This window comes from Corylus avellana, chromosome ca10 (assembly GCF_901000735.1).
Source record: "Corylus avellana chromosome ca10, CavTom2PMs-1.0".
Taxonomy (NCBI): Eukaryota; Viridiplantae; Streptophyta; class Magnoliopsida; order Fagales; family Betulaceae; genus Corylus; species Corylus avellana.
This window is the reverse complement of record NC_081550.1, coordinates 17,112,696-17,138,121: the sequence shown is the minus strand read 5'-3', so window position 1 is coordinate 17,138,121 and position 25,426 is coordinate 17,112,696. Positions and strand designations below refer to the sequence as shown.

Below are 25,426 nucleotides of genomic sequence, written 5' to 3'. Positions count from 1 at the left end.
TATTTAAAATTCGAATTCCATTTTTTAATTTATATATATTCTCACAGATAAATAAATATTTACTCAATATTCTAAGTCACTGATTTGAGTGAAGAATTGATTTAAATATAGATTTTGTAATTTTAGGTAAAAGAATGGAGATAGCCAAAGGAATAATGTCAAAGAGCCAAAGCAACACTTTGAAAGAGCCTTTTATTTATTTAAAGTTACATACGTCAACAACACACCAATCAACCATTATAAATCATTCGCTAACCCATAACTATTCATCAGGTTAAAAAACAAATCTGCACCAAACAAACACCTTCTAATGCATAGGTAGTGCTTATTCCTCGGCCTTGAGAGCAAAGAACCCCTAAGCCGAAACTCTTCTTCCTTGACTCGATAGTCAGAATATTATTCACATCCACAACCTAAAGGTTTGGACCAAAGTAGTAACGGGCAGATCAAAGAGAAGACAGAGCCTTATTACAAGCAAAAAATAGGAAAGAAAAACGAACAGGGAAATAAAGGGATAAAAAGGAAATACAGGAAAAAAAAAGAGGGAAAAAAACACTATGCGGATAACGGCAGCTGGGAGGAAGCCGATCGCGTACTGGCCGGAAACCGACGTTGAAGGTGGCGTTGGAAGTTCATTGCGATGGAGACGCGAGAAAGACTGGACAACGGACGGTGGACGGCAGAGCGGATGTGGAGGAAATGGGCAACGCACACAAAACAAACTGGGGGGAGAGTTTCAGTGAATCCCCCAAGACCAGCACCTAAAGAGTGTGCCAAACAAGCAACTTAAACAAATAACAATACACCAAGATAAACGTCAAAAAAATATGCAGAAAGGGAAAGCAAAAAAAAAAACCAGAAAACGAAAACAAAATCACAGCCGGAGATACGAATCCAGTGCAAAAGGTGGGATGGACACGGGTGAAATTGGTTAGCAAGGTGGTGGGGCATGCGTTGAGGTGGGGGTGGAGGGCAATAAATCGGGCAAAAACGAACTAGTCCAAAGCCAAGCTCGATCTAGCAAAAAAACACAGCAGAGGATGATGGCAGGGGAGGAAGGCGCCAAGGTGGAGAAAGGGAGAAGGGCCACACTAGAGAAAAGCGGACTAGAGGGGGAAATGGGCAGCAAAGAAGGGGGAGAGAGGAGACAATGGGGTTAGGGGCATCAGGTAAACTTCTGGCACCCGTTGCGAAGAGGGCGAGGGGAGGAGGGAGGCAGCCAACGGCCATCCCTCCTCCCCAAGCCTGGAGATACCTTACCTGTGCGCCTACGGCGCTCAGAGAGAAAAGAGCTAGGGTGTTCGAAAAACCAATCTTCGGATCAACCATTTCTGCATTATGCTTTTAACTGCCTTCTAAATGTTCTATTTTTCATACCGGTATATTTAACTTGACATTGATTATCAAGTATGATTTATTCAAAACCTTGTGACATTTCAAAAACCAAACAAAAAACAAAAAACAAAAAAATGTATAAGGACCTTTTTTTAAAAAAAAAAAAAAATTTAAATATATAATGAAAAGGTACATGGACTGAACCACTAAAAATGGGGCGAGCTCCTTAATAACTAATCAAAAAGAAAATTCACGAACGTTGAGATCTTGATTTTTCAATTCAAATCGTTTAAGCAACAATGACCAAAAGTCATTGTTTTCTTTTTATATTCACATATTAATCTTTTCCCAAATTCTTACATAATGTTCTAAATCGTTAACATAGCTAACAAATAATTCGATATAATTATACCATCATATTTAACTAGCTTGCAATTTTGGTAACAAAAGAAAAGCTACTAACATTACTCTTAACCTATCATAGACATTTTCCTTAGGCCTTCATATTGATTTCTATTTTGGTAGCAATATTATAAAGAGACAACATCAACAGAGTATGCACTAGAAATATAAGAGCTAGTAAAATCACTGAATTTATAATCTGTCATTTTCAAAATTCATTTCATTACTCAAGTAATGGTTGAAACTTATAATAACTTGAGAAAAATATATATTATATTATATTAGATTTAGAATTTAAATCTATCATTGGCCAATGAAAAGATATATGCGGCGCACGGTAGTGAATGTAATGATGGATATAATGATTTTTTTTTTGACAAAAGTAATAGCAACAATAATTTAATGACAATCAATATAAATAGTGTTTGCAACCCATGATAGTGATTGATACAATCACCTCTCATGACGGTAAAGGAAAATAACTGCAACTAATTGCAAAGTAGAAAAAATGAAAATGTTTGGGATAGGACAATTTTTTTTTTTTTTTTTTTTTGAAACAGAACTGTTGAATTTCATTGATAATAAATCATAAGATGGAGTAGAAAACTCCAACAAACAATCATCAAGATAGAGCTAATTGCTCCATCAAAATAATGTCACTAATACAATGAGGAGTGGTATTCTTCCAAATCCTATCATTGACATCAGTGGTGGCCGCTCTTGCCATCCTATGAGCCGCCTCATTGACTTCGCGATGAACAAATACACAATTCCATCTTGGTATAGCGAGTAGTACACGTCTAGTATCTTCAATTAGATGCCCAAAACTAATTGACGTTTTAGCCGCAATAATACATTTTTTGGTAGTTTGAGAGGGTCATTGTCACAATTGAAAGTTCAAGAGAGATATTGTCAATTGATTGGTAGTTTGAGGGGGATATATAGATTTTTCTCTTTACATTAAACTTCTATTTTATTTTTGTCCTAAGCAGCCTCCACGCGCTATAATGCACCCTAAAAAAGGTTCACGCTTGGCCACATGCCTTATAGCCTTGTCACACGCTTTATGCGTAGATCGGATCCGATAACTTGGATTTGATAAACGACCCAAGCGGGTCATGATCTACATGCACACCATGCATGAGTGCCCAAATCCAATAACCGATCAAAGTGGACCACATCATGTGCGTGACACGCGAGCTGGGTTTGGGTTAGTCGACTTGATGACTACTAAAGTGTGCTATGCATGCATGATACGTGTGAGCCGGATTCGGTGCGTGGCCCATGACCGCTCAAATGGGCTTATTCAGTTGTTTTGGCCCAAGTCGTTCCTTTTGCTTTGGGCCTGATTTGAACCGATTTTTGGCTCAAGTTGGCCTTGTTATTTTTGGCCGGACCCTTTTGTTTCTGGCCCAAGCCAATGCAACCTTTTGGCCCCATTGTCAGCCCCCGACGACACCACTTGCCATTGTCTACCGCAACATTAATCAGATCTCTAGATTTGATTACTATACTTATACTCACTCACCTACCCTATAAATAGGAAACTTTGTATGGTAAATAATCAAGTTAATGAAATCACAATGTAATCCTATGAACAATTTAAAGTAATGGACGTAAGTGTCTAACACCTAACAACCCATAATATCATTATGTTCTTTTCTTTCTCTCATTTCTGCTATATTCCCTGTAAATTTCTACATGGATTATATTTATAATTTAGGATAAATAAAAAATTGGTCATTGTGATTAGCCAAAATTATAAATCACTCCCTGTGATATAACAAATAATTTATAAGTTCTTGTAGTTGACCTAAATTGCAAATCACTCCCTATGGTATAAAAAATAATTTATAAATCCTCAGGGTAGACCAAAATAATAGTTATATATATATTTTCAATGGTTAGAAGATGTGGCCCTCAAATTTTCGCAAAATGCTCCCAAATCGTGGCAAGAAAGATGCAAATGAGAGAGGCTTACGTACAAAGTAAAATTTTGGGGATAGAAGAGATTAAGTTAATTTACTATAGCAGTATGACCTGGAGTGAGACCGGATGTGTAATTTTAGCTCGTGTCTTAAAATGATGTGGAAATTCCTAGTTGTCATTTTTTAAAGTAAAAAATTAATAATAATATGTGTCACATTTTTATTGGGTATGACATGACAAAGTAATGGATTATGTTAAATTATTTAACAAAAATTGATTTCAGTAAGTAAACTGTTATTTTGGCTTACCATGAGAACCTATAAATTAATTTTTATATCACAGTGAATGATTTGTAATTTAGGTTAACTACAAAAACCTATAAATTATTTTTTATACCATATAAAATAATTTATAATTTAGGCTAATCACGTGAATCTGTTTTGCATTTATCCCGTATAATTTTTTGTGCTATTGTATATAATGCACTAAATGCCAAAAAAAGAAAAAGAAAAAGTGAAGTATATTTTGATCAATCTTAATTAGCTTGGCCTCCAAAGTAAGTTGTCGGCGCCGCCACCGGCCTCCATCATTACCTTTCCGCTTATTTTCTGTTACTTTGTCAACGGTAACGTCTTTATCCTCATCCTTTTTAACTTGAAATTTTGTTTAGCTCTATGCACTAAAACAAAAAGGCATGTTTGAATTGCAAACAAGACCCTCTAAAACCTTCTATTTAGATGAATGGCTACAAGCCGACAATATTATATTAATCATCCGAAGATTCAAAACTGCCTGATTTGTAAATATTTCAGGCAGTCAAAAAGCTTCAGCTAGCTTTTCATCAAGCCTTGCCAAATACATGATATTGAACAACAATATTAATGCAATCAACCCCTATATGTACATGTACATGATGATGATCACCTACTTTGAAGCACACTTAGAATAAATCATAGTACTAACGAGGAAGGATAAAAGCGACAATATAATTGTCCCAACATATATGGACTGTCAGGATTTTAAGGAGCCATATTTGCTGAGAATGTGGCAATAAAGTTGATCCAATCATCATCTTCCTCCTCATCCTCTTCCCCACCTATATGGCTTTGTTGATCAGCTTCACAACTCTTCTGATGATGATGTTCAATTTCATCGTTCCTTGCAAACCGTCCTCTGATGCGTGGTCGGCTGTCTGCCAATGTTTTCCTACATGCATACTGTATTTAAAATGACCTTGTTAATTACAAAATGGTCAAAACAGGTCGTTTCGTTGTTAGACAATTATGTCCATCATTAAAAAAGTGTCTGATAAGACTAGAATGTGCTTTTATTGTACACTGTTTTATTTATAAAGCTTACAAATGATTTAAATAGTTTCAAATGTAATCTAATATCTTAAACCCGAATTTAATTTGTAAATTATCACGTGGCCTTAATGCAAATAAAGAAAGAACTACAACTCAAGCTAGCTATCTCATGATTCTCATCCCACTTGCTACAATAATTGTTCAAAAAGCAGTTTTCTTTTTGTTTTTTTGTTTGTTAATTACCTAATAACAAATAAATTAACATGATGACAGAACCTTAATCTTCTTGTTGAAATTTCTTTGGTTTCTCTTGCTTCTATATCTCTCAATCCTCTCCTTTTTCTCCTCAGGACTATACCGACACGCCTTGCTCATACTTTCGATGATGATACTGTTCTCATTCGACAACGGACTATCTGATCGATGACTGTGTTGCACCATATGAATTCTCTGTACCCAAATAAAAATTAAAAAAGAAAAAAGAAAAAAGAAAAAAGAAAAAAGAAAATCAAATTATAAGCTTAATCATAATTAAAAGGGAAAGGGTGTTTAACCACATAAATTTTTTTTTTTTGTTTTTTTTTGTTTTGCATGTGGCTAAAACACACAATGATCGAAAGGTCCTTACGTGAAAAGAAAGTGGGCATTTCAGTAATTTCACAGAGCTAACCTGCAAATCTCCGGTACTGAAAACCCTCCTGAAGGGACCGGCGTCGGAGTCGAGAAACTCGGGAGCCGACGAGAAGAGTTGGCGGAAGCCGTTCTTCATGAGCGAGTGGCTGCTCACGCTTCTCTGAATGAAAGCCGGCCTCTGGCTCAGGCTCTGAGTGCAATGGCTCGCCAGCGAACTGGGCGAGCCGTAGCTACTGCACCCACTACAGCTACTACTGTTTCCGACCTCCGAGTTCAGCGCGGGGACCGAGTCGAACTCGGCCACGTTAAACTGGTCGGGGATGAGCAAGTTTGGAGTCAGTAACGGAGCTGAAGGGAGAGTTAACGGGAGTGTGGAGTCGGGTGACGTGGACTGGCCGAGGAATTCGGCGGCGCGTGAGAATATGGTGTTTGTGTGACCATACATGGCGCGTGGGTTTTAAGGGGTTTTGGGGAGCTAGGGAGGGACTAGGGAGGGGGGAATTGGGCAGTGAGGTCGAAGAGTGGGAGTACTTATGCGGGTGAGAGAGGAGCTGGAGGCTGACGAGGAAGATGACGTCATAGCAAGAGAAGGCGTTGACCTGGCTATGTCTCAAACTCCATCGGAAGAGACGTTGGCCTACCCACGACCAGGAGCCACAAGTTGAACTGTCCAGTTGCTCAGTTGAGATTTGAGTACAACAAAAAAGCTTTTCATTTACTCATTTTCTTTGTTATTTTACGATTTCAAATTAGGAATTCTTGAGAGATTTCTCCTCAATTTTGTTGTAGAAATTATTGACCACAGAATTAATATAGGGTTCATGTAGCTGAGTAAATTTTGAATTATCCGCTTAACAGACAAACAGATCATATACAATTTAAATAGATAGATTCATATTAAGTATTTCATATTTGGTTATTTGGTGTCTGAATTGTTAACTATTTTAAACATATTTTTTAGTGTTCGTTTAATACTAAGTAAATATTATTTTAAAATATATATATATATATATATATATAATTAGTAAAATACATTTTATTTCTTTTATTTTTTTATTTTTAAATAATATCAACTTAACATCAGAATATTTTAGGTGGATGTGTTGGAGTTGGAAGTATTGATCAAATACTTTTTGTTATGAATCATTGCACTTAGTAATTTGTTGAGTGAAGAAGCTAAAGGAGATTTTCACGCACCGCATTTCTTACAGACACCACATATATATATTCTAGTCATGATGTCTGGTTTACTTGGTAGTAGTTAACAGTTGACCTCCCCCATATCTCTTTTCAGACTTTTCCTATTCACATATATATTTTCTAATTTTTTTTTTTTTTTTGGACTTGGCTTGTGTAGTTGTGTGTTCAAGTAAAATCATGCTAGCATGGTACATATCAATCAACACAATCTAGACTGGTCCAATCACTTCCTACATTCATTTGAAATTACAACATTTTTAAGTTTGTTTCAAGAATTACAAATTTTAGTGCAGATCACATCGTTAAGTGAGCTTTATCAACTTTGTGTTTGAGAGCATTTTCAATATACCTTCGTTTTATGTTCTAATAGAATCAATAATGGGCCAGAAGAATCGTCTATATAACCTTTTCCTTTGTTTGTATTTGCTCAAGAAAAAAAAAAAAAATCACTTTTATCTCCTAAAATTTTAGAGATTTTTCAATTCGAACCCTAATGTTAAAAAATTGGCAATGTATCTCCCTAATATTTCAAAAATTTTCAATTCAGACCTTCCGTTACTAATTTCCGTCTAATTGGATGTAAATCATCCCATGTGCGTTTCACGTGGGATTTTGATGCCCTCTATTCAAATTTTGTCCTCATTAAAAACCTATAAAATTATGTAATTACCCTTACGTGGTTTTAATGAGGATAATTACATAATTTCATAGGTTTTAATGAGAACAAAATTGGAATAGAGAGCATCAAAATTCCACGTGAAACGCACATGAGATGATTTCCATCCAATTAGACGGAAATTAGTAACGGAGGGTCTGAACTAAAATTTTTTGAAATATTAGGGGAGTACATTGCCAATTTTTTAACATTAGGGTTTGAATTGAAAAACCTCTAAAACTTCAATGGGGTAAAGTGAATTTACCCAAAAAAAAAAAAAAATAGTAAAAACGTGTTATATGTCGTTTCAAGTCAAAGAAAAATGCTACATATACTTTCAAGTCTACACTTTGAAATGTACACTTTCTAATATGGTAGTAAAAACTATTATTTGATCTAAAATCTAATGATGATTTTCACTGCCATATCAAAGAGTCTGCATATGTAGCATTTCTGAAAAACCAAAACATTAACAAACAACTTTCATCATAAAACACACAAAAAACTTAAAACTCATTTTATATTTACGTCACATCAAAACATTTTTTCAACCAAAACACAAAAAACACTTCTTAAAAACAGTTATCAAACACCACCGTATCATTGTTTCTCCTTTATAGGGACGCAGAAGCATGAAATTCTTATAACAATAAGAGAACTGGCATAGGAGTGGCAATTTGCACCGAGTCGAAACATAAGTATATGATTATTTAGTTTAACCTTAATTTAATATATTTAATTAAACATATTATACCTTTCAACCTCAATCAACTAATTTCGGATTGGATATGCGTCGAATTTACAATTTGTATCATAAATTGACGGCCCATCTTGAGAGTGTACAATGGTTTGTCTTAATATTTTGTGAACCATTTGTGAGGTTCACCAATATTTTGTGAACCATTTGTGAGGTTTGTCTTAATATTTTGTCAATACATAAGAAATTGATCAAAAAATGAAGCCAATTTCAAAAAGGAGGTCCCATACATTACTTCTCCTTGCAGTTTATGCTAAAATATTAGACCCAAAACACGTCAATCGTACCCAACTTGCATCTGACAGCCAATAAGGAGATGGACCTACCACTCAGTTCCACATGATCAGTGAGAGACAGAAAGAGAGGGGGAGAGAGAGAGAAGAAGAATTATTTATTTATTTATTTAATGAATTAATTAATTGATACACATGTGAGGTGCATAGGTGGATATAGTTCCAATGATTTGTAATAGGGTTAGGCCCGATGGGGTGATTAGAAATTGGAAACATCATAATCATATTTAAGCTTAATCAAAACGGGTGTTGTTAGGGAAGATTACAGTTAGGATTTTATATGATAAGTCGTCACCATCATAATGACTCTCATAAATTGTTGCTAATTTGGATGTCTAAATTTAATTTGCACCCATTTATAGAAAGGAATTGATTTTCCAAAAAGAGAAGTCTTATTTGTTTTGGAGACTATCTTTTTGTTGTTTTCAAAAATTCCATAATTAAGCTTAATCATCTTAGAAGTGTTAGAAAGTCAAACAAATGAACTCAGAAAAATTTTCAAACTGACGTGATAAGAGTTTTTAAATTAAAAAAAAAAAAAACGTAATTATCTCTCCCTGTCTGCCACGCTGACACGTCAGTTTGAAAATTTTTCTTGACTCATTTATTGGCTCCCTAGCACTTTTCTAATCATCATATACTCATAGAGTCCAAATTTCTTAGGGTTGGACTTTACAAGGAAAATTTATTTCAATATTCTCTAAGTTATGATTTTAGTGGTAAATTAGTTTTTTTTTCTTTTTTTTTTTTTAAAAAAAAAATTAGTACTAGGTTTTTTTTTTTTTTTTTTAATTTATTTGAAATAAAAAAGGATAATTTGTTCCTTGGTTTTAAAAACAAAAATTTTGAGATTATTTTTAAATTTTCGAATGGAATGCTTCCAACTTGTCAAAAGCATAAATCAGGAAAAAATATACTGTTTTTTTTTTTTTTTTTGAAAAATTTTATTTAGTAGCTTTATGTAAAATTGTCATTTAATTTGATGACCTAACAATAAAAAATAACCATTTAATCATCAATTTTTTTTTATTTTTTACAAATGCTAATCAAATGACTGATTTTTACTACCATGTCATCTAGTTGTGTGACAATTGTACGTACATGATTTTACTAAATAGTATTACTCTATTTTTTTTTTTTTACTTTAACTATTTCTTTTTTTTTTCTCCGATTTCAAACAATATTCTTCATTTCCTAAAAAGTGGACACTTATAATTTCATATGATATTTTATCTCTCTCTATTTCCAAATCTAAGCAAGATTTATTAAAAACATATCATCAATAACATGAAATAAAAAGAGGCATGTTACACAACCATCTTTCAACTATCTCTTTTTGCAAATTTAATAGCATAATCATTGAATTTGTGGACTTATGTAAATCTCACACAAATTCAATGGTAGATTCATTCATTTCACCCATTCACTATATGGAAATGGTTGAAAGAATAAATTTTATTATTTCTCAAATAAAAAATATTGCAGGAACTTCCCAGTATTCCTTATAGATATGGATAAATATGGTAATTGTTGAAATGATAACCGCTTATGTGACAAAAATTTAAACCATTGAATTTCAAATGAATGGTTGAGATTTGAATAAATTTATTGGATCAGATGCCCTGAAAAAATCTAAAAAAAAATCTTGATCTCTATTATGATTCTAAATTCTAAGTGTCCCAAGAAAGAGAGCAGTACACAGAGAGCATAGTAGAGTAGCGGGAGGGAGTTACGACTCCCTCCTCCCCGCCCCCTTTCTCTTTCCCCCCTCCACCTCATTTTTTTGCTTCCACCATAGATCGATTAAGGCACGTATGTCAATGGTCCTCGAGGTGCTTTTTAGCAGTGCATGGTTGGCCGGCGGTGGTGCGTGGAATGCGTGAGGGTGTGTTGAGTTTTTGTTATTGTAATTTTGTTGTTTTTAAATAAAAATGTATTATCTCTAAATTTGCTTTTAGTAGCGATTTATAGGGTGAAGTTTTATTCATTTTCTTAGGTTTTATTTTCACAAATCCTTAAAAATAACATAATTAGTTTCCAGTCGGTCTTTTGTTTTTTTATGGTTCATTTTCTGTGAGCAAACCATAGACCAATGACGGAGGAGTTATCAAGCATAAAGAAGAATTGTCACTATGATAAAGGCAACAAAGGGGATTGCGATTGATAGAGCACTAGTAGCGAAGATAAAAAAAAAACGAGAGAATCAATGACCTGGCAGTGGATAGAGACGTAATTCGCCGGAATTTGTTGTAGATCTGAAACTAATTGAGATAGTGACTTTTCATAGATATTGTCTGATAATAGCCCAAGAGACTATTGTGTATGTCATAGATAATGTTTAAGTTGTGAAGATTCTAAATTATATTTTTGGCATTGTACGAAGTATTTTGCCCAATTTGATTGTTATATCAATGAAGAGATAATTCGTTCAAAAAAAAAAAAAAATTCTAAGTGTCCCACATGGGCTTAAATACAATCTTAACCATATGCATACAAATTATTGGGTACCCTTACCTTACAAGCTAGTTTTCGGGTGTGAATTCTACCTAAAGTTTGTATTATTTGATATTAAATTCAAACACCACGTCATGGGTTTAAGTCACAGAGAGAGCGACTTATTAGGTAGAGTGGGCCGCCATAGAGTTTGTTGCACAGCGTAGTAGTATGTTTCGATCTTAAATGTTTCACATGATTTAAGTGCAATTTTAACCACGTGTATATAAGTTCTTTGGTAATTTCTCCTTGCAAGTCGATTTTCAAATATGAGTTCTTCCTAAGGTATCTTGGTACTATGTATGGGCATAATGTTAAGTCATTGGATTTACAATCTTCTTGTTTCGCTACACCATTATTCGAACCCTTGCCCTGGTCAAGGCGACAAATGCCACCGACCAACGTGGTACAAGGGAGGTTGCCCTGGTCAAGGCGACAAATGCCACCGACCAACGTGGTACAAGGGAGGTTGGTACAATTGGATTTTACAATCTTAAGTGTTCCACATGACATAAGTGCAATCTTAACTATGTATATACATATATCAACTCTTAAATACCTTATCCTTGTAAGAGCATGTTTGAGATTGTGTTTAAGAAATATAGTTTTTAAGTCAAAAAATGTTTTTTAACAAAAGCTTTATTTTTAAGCTTTTGTCAAAAATGCGTTTTGACTATTTTTGGGTTTTTTTTTTTTTTTTTAATTTTATTTTTTAAGTGCTTTCATTTTTTATTTTTTTTATTTTACCAAATAAGTTTTTTTTTTTTTTCAAATTGACTTTTTGAGTGTTAAACGCAATTTTTGGCACTTCAAATACACACTCAAACAGGCCCTAAATCAATTTTTAAGGGTATAATGTTAAATCATTAATAAATGAGTAAAGCTTCAAAAGAAAAATGCTATCATTATGCAAGTGTTAATAGAGTAAGCTGCCGTGTACGTCGGCTAAGAACAGTTATTGATTTGCATATAAGAACAGTATCGCATCAAAATAAGGATCACATTGTCCCCCATCCACTTAAATAGGTCCACTCTTACTATAAACCGTTCTTATATATCATGATGATCAATTAATTAACATCACACGTAGAATTGGACATTGAGTTTGTAAATCAAAATCACACATATATATAAATGGGACGATCCAAGTGATAGCTGGTTGACTGAAATCCTTGACATGATGATACAAGGTTTGAAAATTGTCTGAAAAACTGATAACGTGTAATAATGTATGTAAATATGTAGGCAACGATCGCCATGGGAATAATAATGGGAGAGAAGAGAGGGGGGAGGGGACCTCAAGAAGCATCTTCTTTAGTTGGCCCAGAAGAATCATCCATATCACTTCAGAAAGGACCAAACAAGTATCTCTCCAGAAAACTCCAGTCACCAAATCGATTACCACCAAGAATTCAATGCGAAAAGTAACGAACTGGGCGTACTAGACGTTTCGTTCCTCGGTTGGTCAATAACTAGATCTTAGCAAGTGTGAGCCAATGAGGAACACGTTTTTGTACATGTGTTTTTGGGAGCAATGATTTCATCAAATTCAATCACGGAATGTTAAGTGTTTTCCTGACGTTCTTCTAATCCTAGGTGGGTAGATCCACTTATGCTGCAAAAAAAAAAGAGAAATGTTAGGGGTGGCACCCAAAAGGATAGGTACCAAGCCACGTCATCTGGTCTGTTGATTTGGCTTCAATATGTGGCATTAAGAGTATGTGTCACCATTTTACGAGTGTTGATGTGAAGATCCGTTAAATATTTGGACGAAAATACCAAGTAGGTTTTTTTAATAATCACAGGTACCAGTTATGACACTTTTTGATACTGATAGGTCTATTTGATTTTGACCTTAACTATAAGTACTAAAATTGAAATTTTTAAAAAATAATATTCATTTAAGATCAAAATAACATTAAAAAAAAAAACAAAAAACAAAAAAACTTATCATTTCTCCCGATATAACGCAAAAACAATTCTATTGTTCGTTGTATCAAGTCAATATTGTTGGTGTGCGGGTCTACCAAGTTGATGTATCTTGTCGATGGGGCACCTCACCTGATGTGCCGCCTATGCTATTATTACTTGTAATACAATACGTCTAATACTCACTTTATATCTCATAATATGACAGACATGTCAAATGTTTGTAGATGCTGTTTTTTGTTACAAAATGTTTATGTATATATAGATAGAGAGAGAGAGAGAGAGAGAGAGAGAGAATGGGATGGAGTAGATTAGAGCATGTTCAAAAGAATAGCAAAATTTTTAATAATAGTTAAATTTGATTATTATGGGTGCTTTTTGCTCTCGAGCAGAATACACAATTTAAATTTTTTTTCATCTAGTGTGAATAGTAAATAGGTTGATTAGCCTATTCATTATTTATACTATAAACTTTGTTTATTATTGAAAAGAAAATAATATTTAAAAAAAATAAAGAGTATGATAACGAATCAGTTGAAATGTATATGAAAAAATAAATAGTTAAAGTAAGAATTTGTATTTTTCGTTAACTATTTTGCCTTGGAGATGCTCTTAAGAAAAGAGATTGTATATGACATCTCTAGCTAGCAAATGCTTTAAGAGGCTCATACACTTTTGGCTCTCTAACAGATATTTTGAAATAAAAAATTTGATAGAGTGAACTTGTATCACATTAAATGAGTATAATATTAAGGGTAATGGTTTACTTTTTTTATTTATTATTATTTGTTTCTCTCTAGCACATTGAAAAATAATGATAATATGCTCGAATTTGTATTGAAAAGATAGATAAATAAAGAGTGGATATTATAAAATTGTGGTAGAACTTTATTTATTTTTTCTTAGAAGCAATCTTTATGGTTTATTTTGTACAAGGGAATTCTCTCTCTCTCTCTCTCTCTCTCTGTGTATATATATATATATATATAATTGAAGGCAAGCCAAACTCTGATCACTAGCAAAATTCAGAATTTTATGTTTACTAATTAAAAAAAAAAAAGAAGGGTAATGTGGTATACCATACCACTGTTCCACCACTATTCTACTATACTGACATAGCATTGCCAATTTATCTTTTAATCACCTCGTGTTAAAAGAAAGGGAAAAAAAAATCAATGTTGAATTGAAAATGTCACATTAGTATAATCTAAAATATATATATATATATATATATATATATAACATTAATCTAAAAAATTTATATATCAATGGCCTTCGTGTTACTAGCTAGTACAACACATATGCATACACGTAGACATAATTGTGTTTGTGTGAGTCTAACTGTGTATTATATTAGATATATTACATTTTTATCTCACTACCATTTTATTGGGTTGATGGATTAATTGATATGGCCGTGACCAACAACTTTTTTAAGAAAATTAAAAAAAAAAAATTAGAGTTGATAGACACAATCATATTTGTTTAGTAAAATAAAGATAGGATGGTGACCTAATATGTAGGTAGCATTACTGAATTATTTTATTATTATGTTGTATTTATATGAGCCAAATTCCTACTAAATGGACTCCATAAAAGTTTGAAGCAAGCATATGAGACCCCACTTGTTTGACACTGGAGTTCCCACAATCCCACTTGTCATATTTCTTTTGGCATGGTCATTTTCTATAGAAAAGAAAGGGATCTTGATGAATAGCCAACCTTTTTTTTTTTTTTTGGATGAATAGCCAACTTATCCTAGGCTACGAACCCATAATATATCCTACTAGCTAGGCATGCAATGATGCCCCCTCTTTCTTGTGGAACATGGAAAAAAATGAAGGTGGGGTTTGTTCTAGATGAAAAAGGTGAAGCTTTGCCAATGCCAAAGAGAGAGAGAGAGAGAGAAGAAAAAAGAGATCGGGTGTGGCCCAACTACCTACACTGCCCTTGTGGGTTTGTCAAATGGGATCAACAATCCAACAGTTTCCCCACTAGAATTGAGTGATTCTGTGACTGTGCTGTGCTTCTAACGTGTTTCCAGCCTCAACTCTCAGACGTGAAATTAATGGCACTAGACAATTATATATATATATATATTTTGGAAACTTCATTTTATACCCTTTAACTATTATGCGTTTTGAGATGATCCCCTCAAATTTCAAAAACTCTAAATTTAACTTTATAAACTTTTAATTTAATTTAATGACCCCTTTGCTGTCAGATTCAGCCATTAACCCTTCACGGAAATGACTAAAAAGACCAAATTACCATTCGATTTTCATTTTTTATTTGAAATTAAGGGTATATTTGAAATTTTATAAAAAAATCTGGAGTATAAAGGCCATTTATCACTTTTAACGTTTAAAATCTAATTGATGGGGTACATTACATCAAATTAAAAGTTCAGGGTGTGAAATTGAGGGTTTTTGAAATTTGGTATAGTCTTCTCAAAATGCATAATAGTTCTGAAGTTTCCCATTTTTTTTAAAAAAAAAAAAGAAAAAGAAAAAGAAGATATGTAGGTGACTTTCTATAATTGGCAAGTTGGGGCTGGGTAATGCAGCCTTAATATTCACTCACTTTAGAGTAAGTGTAATGGTAGAAAATTTATTTTTTATCCTTGTAGCAGTCTTAACTAATCTTTGAATCAATCATAAATTGACTTTGGAACTTCAAGTTAAACCAAAGTCAATAAGAGATTGGGTGGAGTCTCACAACAGAAGGAGGAGTCTTACCTCAAAACTCAAAATTATTATTTATTCATCGAATCTATTCACTTAAATAAATTCATAACTAAACTATAACCCTAATTTGATTAGACTTTGGGCCAAGCCCATTAAGTAGACTAATGACCAAACCTTAACCATATCCTAATTGACTTTGGGCAAAACCCATTTATTGAATTACAAAATTAATAACACCCTTAACTTTTAAAAATTCTCAGAAAATAGTTTTGAGAGGAGAAAGGAGCTGATCTCCTTCCCCTTCTACTCCCCGCTCCTACCCTCCCCCTCCCCAACCTCTCTTCTTTTTTTTTTTTTTCTTTTTTTCTTTTTTAATTATTATTTTATTATTTTATTATTTTTAAATGTTTGTAGGTGTTCTCTGATCAAATTAGCAACTTCGATCTCTCTGCTATGCGTCTGTCCACCTCCACCGTATTGTGCCGTTCATCTCCTCCCTTGGCCGTTGTTGTTATTTGCTGGTTATTTATTTGTGTTTTTTGTTTTAAATAAAAAGTTTCTTCTTTCTAGATCTACTCTCACGAGTAAGGAGAAATAATTAGGTGTAATGGGTTATTTCTCACGACCTAGATATATAATTAGGTGTGAGAGGTTTATCTTTCACGGTCGGTTTAAATAATTTTTGTTAAAAAATTTGACTATCCATGTCTTGGACACACTTAGATTAATGTCTTTCCAAGCACACATAAAAATTATTACTTTATGTAAATCCAAATGGTCCCCTCTTCCTCCCCCAATTCATAATAATGCCCCTCCCACTTGAGTCAATTACTACTTTTTTTTTTTTTTTTTCCTCTATCTAAAACACAAAAACACAAAAATAAAAAATAAAAAAAATAATCTTTTCCATTTTTCACGTAGTGGCCCCCTTCCAAAAACACACATAAATATTTAATTGTAAGTTATTTGTTTAGAAAGTATAATAATAACTTATAAAAAAAAGAAAAAAAGAAAAAAAAGAAAGTATAATAATAATAATAATAATAATAATAATAATATATCAAAGTGGTATAGCCATTTCGATGATGCTGCTAAAAAAGGTATCTAACATTTTCTATATATATATTTTTTTGACATGCTAAAATTTTTTTATTTGATTTATTTTCTCTCTCTCTCTCCTTTTTTTTTTTTTTTTTTTTAAAAAAAATCTCTCTAAAATACCACAACATTTTTTTTTTATTATTATTATTACAATTTTCTCCATACGCGAATTTTAGTAATTGGGAACAAAAACTAGGATAAAAAGTAGAAAAAATAGATATTGTAATAATTTTGTAAAGAAATCAAGGCAAACATAGAACTTGAAAATTTTCAGATATATGGTAAAACTTTTGCATGGGTTTATTTTCTAAATTTACTCTTAAGTAATCAAATTATCCTTCTAATTTTCATATTTGGATTGATCTTTTAAGTTAATGGGTTGATGAATATATAGACATTTGAAAATATGAAAAAATTGTCGGAAAAAACGTAATATTTGTTTAATTTTTAAATGACGTCCAACTACATAATATTTATTGTTCCTTTACTTTGTTACTTATATTATTTAATATTTTTAACAATAAATTTCGTTTCAACCCTTTCTTTTAATTGCCTTTCTTTTGGTAAACCAAAATCGATTATTTAAATAAACATATCGATCATCTACATTGCAATGGGAGTTGACATAGACCTAAGTTTGTAATTGGTACGTTATGTCTGGTCCTGTAAATCTCCACATCAATGGTCATGTCCAATTAACAAAATTCACTTCACCCCAAACTCTAGATTTTGGGTGGGAAGTTGACAAAGAATGAAAGAGAAAGAAGTGTGGCAAAAGCCATTTAAGATAAGGCATAACAAAGCATTACAGTCCTTTTCATGTGTATATAAATGATATACATATGTCATATGTGTGTGTGTATTTAGACATAAAAGAGAGAAAAAAAGAAAGTCTATGTCGCCAAGTAATGAACTTTTGGGATGAAAATGAAGGCCTTCTAGCCTAGAAATAGAGGGACAAGGGTCAACTCCAGTTTACTTCTCTGAGAGATGGTTGGGTTTCACTTTCTAATCATGGATTGTTGAGATGATTGCTTTGGCATTTCCATGAAAAGGACCTCTTGGTAGGCAGGTTTTGCTTGGATTACAAGGATGATTGTAGCTACCCGTTGCCATTGTTTCTTCGAGGGTTCGGGTAGAGTTGAAGGTTGTTTTGAGGCTTGTATCGCTTCTCGCACTTCTTGATTATGTTAATGCCTTCACATATTGCCTTTGGTCATTTTTCTTAGCTTTATGCCAATAATGTAAGAATCTGGGAGAAAATTTATACGCATAAAATAAAAACACGAACCTATAACCATTGTTGCTTAAGTACTTGAATTGATTAATTTAGAAATCTAACGTTTTGTTGAATTTGCAATCTTAGAACCATTAATCCTAGAACCCTCACATATGTTGGAGAGTGATATATAGATAAGAGTATTTGTCTTATCTGTTTCACACGTTAATGTTATGACTTATGAAAATCATAGACTTATTTATAGGCCAAGACTCTTATCCACTTAACCTAAGGTTGCTTCCTTTCATTAAGGGAGACAACTTTTAGTGAAATGAAATAACCTTTCACCTTTACTAGTTATTAGTATATTAATTACCCAAAAGTTTTATTTAAATAAAAACTCTATTAATATAATATACTATATACATATAATATATGTGACATGTGTGCCACTTTAGAAGACTTATTCTAACAAATAATGATTAATTCATATATTAGGCCATGTCATTCATTTGACATTCTCTTTTATTATATATTTTTCACATTGTTATTGAAAAATATGGCCAAAACCAAGACCATGCACAGCATACACTAATAGGGCCCATATTTCCTCCACAATGCAGTGTTTGGCTTTGGACCGGCCCATCATCACAGTGGCTTTCGCCCGGCCCACTTTTCTTAAGATTCATTATGAGGTGTAAAGATGCACTCGGCAAAGATGTTGGAACCTTACTGGAATTGTGAAACCATTGTTTTTTTTTTTTTTTTTTTTGAGAAGTGTAGCATTTTTTATTGTAATGCCCAGGGATTTCGTAATTGATTGTCCAAATTACTAGTGATTTGTGCAGCTATTGTGAGAGTCCATATAGGACTTAACTCCAGACTACAACGGCTAAGGCGGTTATTAGATTTTAATAATTGCAACCGCTCCACTTAGGAGGTTAGCGGATATTTTACAACTGGCAGTTAGAGGTTATTCAAACCAATAACCCACGGTTTTATAACCTATTTTTTATATGGACTTTTTGAGGTGTTTTGAGCCTTTATTGTGCCTATTTTTTGGGCTTATTTTAAATAGTTTTGGGTTAAAGTATTCCAAAAAATAATAAATATGATGAAACTTGTTGAGACAATTGTCAACCCTTGTAGTGACTTGATTCCAAAGCCTGCTAAGAGTAAAAATGGATCAATGATGGAAGGCCGCAAAGTGGGGGGGGGAGGGGGGTGTGTGGAAGTCGTTCCACCTTTGACGCCTAAGTTAGAATTTGTATAAAACCTAAGTTAGAATTTGTATAAAACGAGAGTAAAATAACAACATAATAATGATAATGAAATGAGAGTAGTAGAGATAGAATTCACGGTGTGTTTGATATTGTGGTTGCCTGCTCCTTTTATAAATGCAGCTGAGTGTATGAGTCCTTGTAGGGTTTGTTATATCTTGATTGGGTTTGTTGAGCCCCAATAGGGTTTGTTGAGCTCCCTTGATTGTTGGACGTGCACGATCTAGTGCTTAACCCTATGATTTGAGGTAGATTTGGCCGTAATGTCAAGTTTCAGGAACTTGTGCTTAATGTTTTTAATAAGCCATGGGCTTTTCATTCACGATGGGCCTTCGTCGTTTGGGATTTGTAATAATGGAAATGTATTTTGTCTCACCAAAACTCTATCTCTAATTCGTATTTAAAATGACACCGTTTTGGTGTTTACGTTGCGGTTGCGTACAAATAACTATGGTTACCATATAATGACGAGTAATGCCATAAGTCTCTCTTGAGTCCCTCCAAAAATAATGTGGCTATTAAATTCACTATTGGACTTGTGATTGATCATTATTGAATTTTGATCAAATAACAAATTTAATAGCCACATCATTTTTGGAGGGAGTCAAGAGGAACACAAGAAGGACTTATAGAATTACTCATATAATGACATGTACATTTATATTCACTAAGAAGTTGAACTTACTCTTATATATAATGTTGTTATAGATTCTAGGTGAATCCCGAGAAGCATTTGGTCATTATGACCTACGCTCTAATTGAAGCATATTATCATAGATAGTTTATCTTCACCTTAAAGCATCTCCAGCAATATTAGGTAAAATATCTAATCAAAAAGTACAATTCTCTACTTTACTTACTCATTTTTTAATACAAATTCCAACAGATTTTCCATTCTATTCTCTATTTTCTTTAAATAGTATTATTTTATTTATTTTTTTATTATATCCCCCAGCAACCCCAAAAGTTCATCGTAGACTCCATATCATGACCATCTCATTCCCTCTGTCCCAGCAATGCCTTGACCAAACCAAGCAAAAATTCCACTGTTCAAACCAAAGTCCTAAAATTTCCAACACAAGTTTCTGACATTGAAGAAAAAGCCCAAAAAAGATATCAAAAACATATTAAGAGATGGGAGAAAGAGATGACGATGGCTCCCATGGAAGATGACGACGATGGAAGAGAGAGATGACGATGGCTAGCTCCCATCTATGGAAGATGATTGGCTTGCGGTGACGATCAAAACCCCCGCTACCAAGCTTAGATTCTTGCTCTCCATTGATGGACAAGGGACCTCAAGGTTTCGGCCAAACCCATCTCTGATTCTTCGTCAATGATCCAAATTTTATTTGGAAACAAACAATCACTAGCTATGGATCATGGAGAAGGCTAGTGTCTGCTGAAACTCGTTCCGGAAGGGGAAGAGAAGAAATAAATGCAGAGAATAAGAAAAGGGTTTGAGGGAAAAGGAGGAGAATAAGCAATATTGGAAATAATATTATATTCAATCTAGTGTGCTACAGTGAATAGCTACAAATTGCTATTCATTGTAGCAGTTAAGGTATAATAGTTAATATGAAATTATTCTGTTAGAGAAAAAAAAAATGGCAAAAATAGCTAAATATAGCTAATATCTCATTTTTAACTACACTGCTAGAGATGCTGTTACCGATAAAATAAGGTTGGAACTGCCAAAGTTACCTTTTATTGCTTTGTATTTACAAACTATCACTATCAAATATATAGGCTCATATTACTGTCTTCAAGCAAGAGAGAGAAGGAGCACTTTTGTTTGTCATTCCAAATTCCAATGAGAATAACTTCCGTTCGGTTGTGGCAAAAAACCCCCATTTTCTGCCCACCAATGTAAATGTGACGCCTCAGCATGAAACAAGTTAAGAAAATAAACCAAAACACCAGATTATTTCTTCATTCTCCACACCTCAGACGCACAGCACCCTTCACAACCATCACCGCCCGCCGCCGCCTGGTCCCACCGGTGCTGCCCATCTCAAATTGCGTCGCCGCCACGCAGTCCCGACCATCACTGCTCAGATCTACCGAGAAGAGAGAGAGATGGAGAGAGACGGAGAGAGACGAAGAGAAAACCCACACAAAGCCGAGAAGGGTGGCGCTGGGGTGGTCGGGGAGCCACCCCGTGGACTGGGGGTGGCCTGCGCGGCCAACCCGTGGCCTGGGGAGCCACCCTGGGCGGGTATCTCTCGCCCTCTCTCTGTCTCTCTTTGGTTGCTCTAACCATGGGGTGGCCTGCGCCACCCCAAAATGTTGTTGGGGGTGGCCGGCGTGCCACCCCAGCAAGATCTGGTGTGGCGCGGGCCACCCTAACAGGATATGAGTTGGCGCGGGCCACCCCAGCAGATCTGGGGTGGCTCGCGGCCACCCTCGCCACCACAGGGGGGCGGCTCGCAGGCCACCCCAGGGCCTATGGGGTGGCTCGCGCGGCCACCCCCACCACCAAGGGGGTGGCCCGCGGTCTCTAGGGTGGCCTCGCGGCACCCCAGACAAATCTGGGGTGGCTCTCGCTGCCACCCATGGCTACTGGGGGTGGCCGGTGAGCCACCCCTTCTTGGGTGGTTGCTTCCCCTTACTTGGGACTTCAATTTTTTATTTTTTTTTATTTTTAAAGATTAATAATATTTTAAATTAATAATCAGATGTAGTTGTGTTTATTTTGTAAACTTAAGTTTGATAGGATTGGGTTAAGTGGCAACTTCTTATTGGTGGCAAAAACCTCCTCCTTTTTGCAATGACCGAACAGCAGCTGCTCTCAATTCCAATATACTAAATGTACCGTTGTTTATCATGCTAATTTGGAATTTCTTTACAAAAACCATATTAACTTGTGCCTGTCAACTCAGCAAAATAATCGAAAAATAATTATGCTTTGTTGCTATCGTAGAAGAGGCAACCATGCCCATCATGCAGGATGGATCATTGCAGGTTTGGTACTGAATTATTTTTGTAGGATATTTTTGGGACTTCCAGTGACATTTTGTAACAAGAAGATTATATATTTGAGAAATTACAAGTTGAAATAAGCATCAGCACAGCATTATACATACATGCATAAAACGTTTACCTTGCAAGCGCAGAGCTTTACTCGCGGCAAAATCGCTTCACTACAAGTCTACAAGAGCTCAAAAGCAACGCAACAAACTGCAACAGCTTCACACTGACATACTTAAAAAGCAACTATCCTCTTAAAAGTAGTGTTACTAAACAGAACTATTTATTGTGTGGATGATAAAGGTAGGCTGATTGGGAACATGATTTTCTCCGGTTTAAATGAATCGGAGAATATCTAATTAGTTATACTTGAATGGTATTTTTGTTTTTTCATTTTTCGATGAAATAAAAATATCCTTTGACTATAATTAATAGAATATTTTTCAATTTAAATGAACCGAAGAAAATCCTAATTAATTCCGCCGGATCGAGGGGGATGCTTGTAAGCATAGATGGTATAGTAGGTCTGCAAAAATGTAAGGATAAAGAATAAAATCCCAACAAATGCAGAAATCAACAACCATGGCTTACCAAAATACTCGCGCTTGAAGTTGGTCCACTGCCAATTGGCCCAATGAAGCCTTTTCTGATAGTACTTGGCTACATCTTCGAAGAGCTCAAACAAATAAAATTCTTCTTCAGCTAAATGTATATTCAAGTCCTTGCCCAAGTCCTTGATGAAGCGCACAACCTCCGCGTTGGTCCCAAAGAAATTCTCAATGACGCGATGGTCAGAAAGGTACTCGGCATCCTGCACGGTGTTGACAAGGCCTTCCAAGAAAGTGGCGTAAATTGAGAAGTGCATGGAACAGTTGTGGCACTGCTCGAATGCCACGCAATTCACTAAAAATGAGCACATTGCGTTGTTGAGAGTTAATTTGGGCATCTCAATCACACCACCATTTAATTTCACCCCCAACAAATTGTCCTCCTTATGCCGATTGACCTTAATCCCCACACCGCGGAGCTTTGTGACACAGGGAATTCGACTGAATGGTACGTAGTATCTCTCCCCGTACTCATTATGATGATCGCTTGAGATACATATTGACCGAACAAAGTGAAGCAAATGCAAGCATTTTTGCGGAGGCTTGTTTATGGAGGATGGAATCTGCAGCATTGCCGAAATAGCTCCTGTGATGAGATCGGACAAGGACATAGAAATAGAAGTATTAAAATTGCAAATTTCATATAACTTGTCCAGAACCCAAAAAGGGATCTGATTCTCAAGCAGAAGCAAGTCCGTGTAGATTTTCGGTAATATTACCCTCTCCAGCCGGTAGAGAGGGTTGTCGTCCAAGTGTACAAATTTCTCATGGTAGAGAAGCACGTATAATATAAAAAAACCATCAACAATCATCATTTGAAGCAGCTCATCGGTATTGTGGTTGTTGATTTCTGAATAACACCCGATTATTTCCTCCTCATGTGGACGTATTTGTCTCAAGCACTCCACCAAGTCTGCCTGGGTAACGTTGAGAAAGTAGTAGAGGCACTGCATCTTGACATCCTCCATCTTCTGGAGCTGCCCATATCTCTCGCTGCAGTAAGGTCCGATGGCGACCACCTGGGGCTTGAGCGGCACATCGTTGATTTTCATGAACCTCTGAGGAAGCCTGAAGATGCAATGCTTAGGGGCGATGGGTTCGCTACGTGACAATGGGTTATACTTAGAGAATATGTGTCTGGCTAGGAGATTGTCCTGGTTGCGGAAACGACTAGATTCTCCTTCCTCAATTGTGCTCATCATGCGATTTTATTCGTGGACTTTTGGTGTTTTAGACTATGGTCTTGACTCTTGAGTGTGAAGTTGAAGATGGTGCTTGCTTGGCCTTAAATGGAGGTTTTATTAATTTTATCTGTGGTTAATGACTCCAACAAACTTTTATGGAGAACGTGAATTTAATGATGCCGATTTCAAAGAAGAGGAATTTCTGAAAAACTTTTACAAAGATTCAAATGAGATAAATTGACATCCGTGTGTGTGTGCAGTGTGCAAACCCACCTCAGTGGCTTTGCTAGCTTATAGGAGGGGATAGTATATATAGGGAATGGCTTTGCTTTCTTCAAACCCACCTCAGTGGATTCATGGGTTTCTAACGCTGTTTCTTCACTCACAAGGATCATAAAGCAGAACCATTTGGCTGGAATTGAGAAAGCAAACAAGGAGAAGCTGATTGCTTAGAAGAAGAAGAAGAAGAAGAAGAGGAAGACGCTGAGTGTCGGCAGAGGGAGTTAAAAAAAAGAGGTGGGTGGGGTGGGGGGAAGGAAGGTGGCGTGAAAGGAGGACCAGCCGAGAAAAAACCGACATCCTTGGAATAAGTGTATTCCTATCCGCTTCACAAAATTTTACTTATCAAAATAATTAAAAGTTAACAATTCATTTTTTTTTTATCGCAGCCTCCATTCTCACCATTTTAACAATCTATTTTTATTATTTTATTTAAATATTCTTTTTCAAATATTTTTTTATTCTTTTTTTTTTTAACAATTAAAGGAAGAAATAGAAACAAAAAGTAAAAAAGAAACAGAGAAATAAGTTATTTAATTAATAGGTGAGTGAATAGTAATTTTTAAATTTGATAAGTACTGTTCACCTCATTACTTTTTTTTAAAATAGTAAAACTGAAAAGTTGACATTTAAATTATTTTGATTAAATTATCCCACTAAAATAACTAAAAAAATAATTTTAGTGAGGCAAGAAGGAGTGCTCTAATGGATAGCGTGTTAAAATAATAGATAGGATGTGCAAATGTGACTTTTTGAAAAATTTTAAAATTTTTTCTTATATTTAAAAGCAGTTTTGTCCTTTTCCTCCTCTTTGGTAGGGATAAAATTTCTTTAATTGTAGGCCAATGAGTTGAGCACTAAACTTTTGCAGGAAGAGGATAATTAACGGTGCAAGGACAATATTACCCTCGAGAAATATTGTTTAATTTGTTTTATATAATAAAAGGGCATCCTCAACTATTCCGGACGCCAAAGAAATCATCAAACTATTAAACTACATGATAAAAAATAATTAAAAAAAAATAAAGTTTTTTCTTTAAATTGAGTTGGCGAAATTTTTTTTAACTTAATTCATAAAAGTGATATATGTCGTTTTTTTAATAATATATGAAATACACATGAATTTTTAATAAAAGTCATTCTAACTTTGTCCTTACTATTAAAA

At 34.6% G+C, this 25,426-nt stretch overlaps 2 protein-coding genes across 2 annotated transcripts; both read right to left on the bottom strand.

Moving 5' to 3' along the window:
• Nucleotides 1–4,507: 4,507 nt before the first annotated feature.
• Nucleotides 4,508–6,051, bottom strand: LOC132163051 (uncharacterized). The gene is made up of 3 exons (XM_059573251.1): nucleotides 5,644–6,051; nucleotides 5,250–5,423; nucleotides 4,508–4,883 (listed from the first exon to the last, which is right to left on the bottom strand). Exons 1-3 carry the CDS (start codon nucleotides 6,049–6,051, stop codon nucleotides 4,686–4,688), a joined length of 780 nt encoding a protein of 259 aa, XP_059429234.1. The 3' UTR covers nucleotides 4,508–4,685.
• A 16,608-nt stretch (nucleotides 6,052–22,659) lies between these two features.
• On the bottom strand, nucleotides 22,660–23,997 carry LOC132163050 (UPF0481 protein At3g47200-like). The gene has a single exon (XM_059573250.1). It carries the CDS (start codon nucleotides 23,995–23,997, stop codon nucleotides 22,660–22,662), a length of 1,338 nt encoding a protein of 445 aa, XP_059429233.1.
• Nucleotides 23,998–25,426: the final 1,429 nt, after the last annotated feature.